The sequence below is a fragment of the Priapulus caudatus genome, unplaced genomic scaffold (assembly GCF_000485595.1).
Source record: "Priapulus caudatus unplaced genomic scaffold, Priapulus_caudatus-5.0.1 Scaffold384, whole genome shotgun sequence".
Classification (NCBI taxonomy): domain Eukaryota; kingdom Metazoa; phylum Priapulida; class Priapulimorpha; order Priapulimorphida; family Priapulidae; genus Priapulus; species Priapulus caudatus.
The window spans coordinates 256,934-259,906 of NW_014577445.1; the positions used below are offsets into that span (position 1 = coordinate 256,934).

General features: G+C 46.9%; 1 protein-coding gene across 1 annotated transcript in view; it reads left to right on the forward strand.

Annotated features, from left to right (window-relative positions):
* Window positions 1-966: 966 nt before the first annotated feature.
* Window positions 967-2,973, forward strand: part of LOC106809791 (mediator of RNA polymerase II transcription subunit 8-like) — a gene marked incomplete at its 5' end in the record, with an annotated part of 2,829 nt that continues 822 nt past the window's right edge. Inside the window, 4 exon segments of the mRNA XM_014812995.1 lie at window positions 967-997; window positions 1,089-1,173; window positions 2,659-2,701; window positions 2,843-2,952. Of these exon segments, the coding sequence (XP_014668481.1) occupies window positions 967-997; window positions 1,089-1,173; window positions 2,659-2,701; window positions 2,843-2,952 (269 nt within the window).

Below are 2,973 nucleotides of genomic sequence, written 5' to 3' on the forward strand. Positions count from 1 at the left end.
GTGTGTGTGTGGTGTGTGGTGGTGTGTGTGTGTGTGTGTGTGGTGTGGCGCGTGTGTGTGTGTGTGTGTGTGTGTGTGTGTGTTGTGTGTGTGTGTGCGTGTCAGCGTGTGTGTGTGTGTGTGTGTGTGTGTGTGTGTGTGTGTGTGTGTGTGTGTGTGTGTGTGTGTGTGGCGTGTGGTGTGTGCGTCGTCCAGCGCGGTGTGGCGCGAACATTTCCAGACATTTCCCATGCCATGATGCGTCACCAAACAGCTGGCGCGACAGGTGAATTATTCATGGCAAGTAGACAGGCACAGATTTACTCTCGTATGACAATTAAGCAATTAAGCGGCAACATAAAGCTTGCTGGCCGTGGAGTGCGACACTGCGTTCGTAATATAATTTCATCACTATCAACAATGATACGCTCAGGCCAGATAAAAAACGGTCTTCGTAAGACAATTAAGCATTAAGCGCAACATAAAGTTAAGTAAGATTAGTTAAGATTAGTAATATAAGTAAGTTAATCTACGAGTTGAGTGCAAGCACCGCGTTCTGTTCAATAATTTCATGATAATAATGTTTCCTCGATAATGTATTAATTTGTGCCATGCACGTCCCTTCTTCTTAATAATTCCTTTGTCGTTTATAGATGTATAATGAAAGATTCGAATGACGTGACACATTGATGTTATAATTAAATAGTAACGCATCGGTTATAACCGGTGGCTTGTAAAAACGTATATACTTTATACGCCCAAATTTTCATTCTACAGTGCATCGTCTTGCTTTTCTTGATATAGATGTTTTCACTGAATCCCTTGCACATGGAAAAAACACTCTGCTTGCATTCTATCTACTCTGTGTCTGTTTATTTAAATAACATAAATAAATAAATAAATATATATATATATATATAATATATATCGTATATATTCGTAATTATGTGTGTTCTTTATTTTATTATTTGTTCGTTTTAGATGGTTCGCTAACCAGGTGGCGCCAGAGAACGCGCAGGTGAGTCTCGCCGCCGGGCGGCGCCACCGATGCCTCGGCCAGCCCCCGATGTTCTGGTGTCCTCATAAAAACTTGATGTTTTATTTTGCAGAGACAAATAACGTCATTGAACAAGATCTCCGGGAACATTATTGAGCTTGTCTCCAACGCGAAGGATGAGTGGGAGAGTGAGTCTGGTGAGTAGAAATGTGTTTTTTTTCTGTCAATATAAAGCTTGTTCTATCGCTAATTTCTTTTGTTCACGTGCAGTTGTTTTCAATATGCGTAGCGACGCTGCGCTACAGCTCAGTAATTAGGCACATTGCAGCAGGCAACAGCCGGTAGCAAGTGCGACAGGTGGCATAGGTGTCGAACGGTGACTAGAAAGAATGGTCGCTTAAGAGAGAGAGAGCGGGGTACGTGACACGCGACACTATGGGATGCGGCCCTCGCTAGTCGGGGGTCGGCAGAATAGGAACCTGGACAACCCAAGAGGTGACAGGATAATGCCCGGATGAAGGGCACAGGGATCGCCGGCGTATATAAGGCGAGCGGCACGCGGACACGGGGAAGCCTACATGCTCCATCCCCGTGTCATTACCTGTCTTAGTTGTATCTGTACGCTACGTGCTGTATTACCTTGTATTATCATGGCTAACAATACAGTCGCTTGTGGTACGTTACTTCTCTAGTTTGGCGTTTGCTTTATGTCTACCGCATCCTGTACTCCCAGCTAACCTACCTCACCTACCACACCTAAGTAGACGCACATAGGCGCTACATATGCGTAACATCCTATCTGTTGTTGTGTGGTCTGTATACACATGTGTGCTGACACTGTTATTGTTGTTGTCCTTGTTTTCGTTAAAATTTATGACCCATCTGTTGCATTCCTCTGTATACATGTGTGTAGCTGCCGCGGATTGTTGAGCTGTTGTTGTTATTGTTGTTGTTGTTTTCGTTGCACGTTATATCCTATCTGTCATTGTGTGGTCTATGCACGCACGTGTGCTGACATTGTTGTTGATGTTTTCGTTACACATTACACGTTACATCTTTCATTGTGTGATCTACACACACACGCGTCGCTGACACGGTCATTGTTGTTCTTGTGTGGCAGGATCGAAGGCCAACCTGCCCATGACGTACTCACAGGCTGACACCAACGCTCTAGTCAGCGCTGTCATGTTACATCTGTCATTGTGTGATCTACACACACACGCATCGCTGACACGGTCATTGTTGTTCTTGTGTGGCAGGATCGAAGGCCAACCTTCCCGTGACGTACTCACAGGCTGACACCAACGCTCTAGTCAGCGCTGTCACGTTACATCTGTCATTGTGTGATCTACACACACACACGCATCGCTGACACGGTCATTGTTGTTCTTGTGTGGCAGGATCGAAGGCCAACCTTCCCGTGACGTACTCACAGGCTGACACCAACGCTCTAGTCAGTGCTGTCACGTTACATCTGTCATTGTGTGATCTACACACACACACGCATCGCTGACACGGTCATTGTTGTTCTTGTGTGGCAGGGTCGATGGCCAACCTTCCCGTGACGTACTCACAGGCTGACACCAACGCTCTAGTCAGCGCTGTCACGTTACATCTGTCATTGTGTGATCTACACACACACACGTGTCGCTGACACGGTTGTTGTTGTTGTTGTGTGGCAGGGTCGAAGGCCAACCTGCCCATGACGTACTCACAGGCTGACACCAACGCTCTAGTCAGCGCAGTCACGTTACATCTGTCATTGTGTGATCTACACACACACACGCATCGCTGACATGGTTGTCCTTGTTGTTGTGTGGCAGGGTCGAAGGCCAACCTGCCCATGACGTACTCACAGGCTGATACCAACGCTCTAGTCAGCGCAGTCACGTTCGGAAAGAACCTCAAGCAGATGAAGCCGCCCAACGTGTCTACGACCCCGATGACACGACCTCCTGACCCCAGCATGCAGCAAGGTAAGGTTGGGGTGCGAGGGT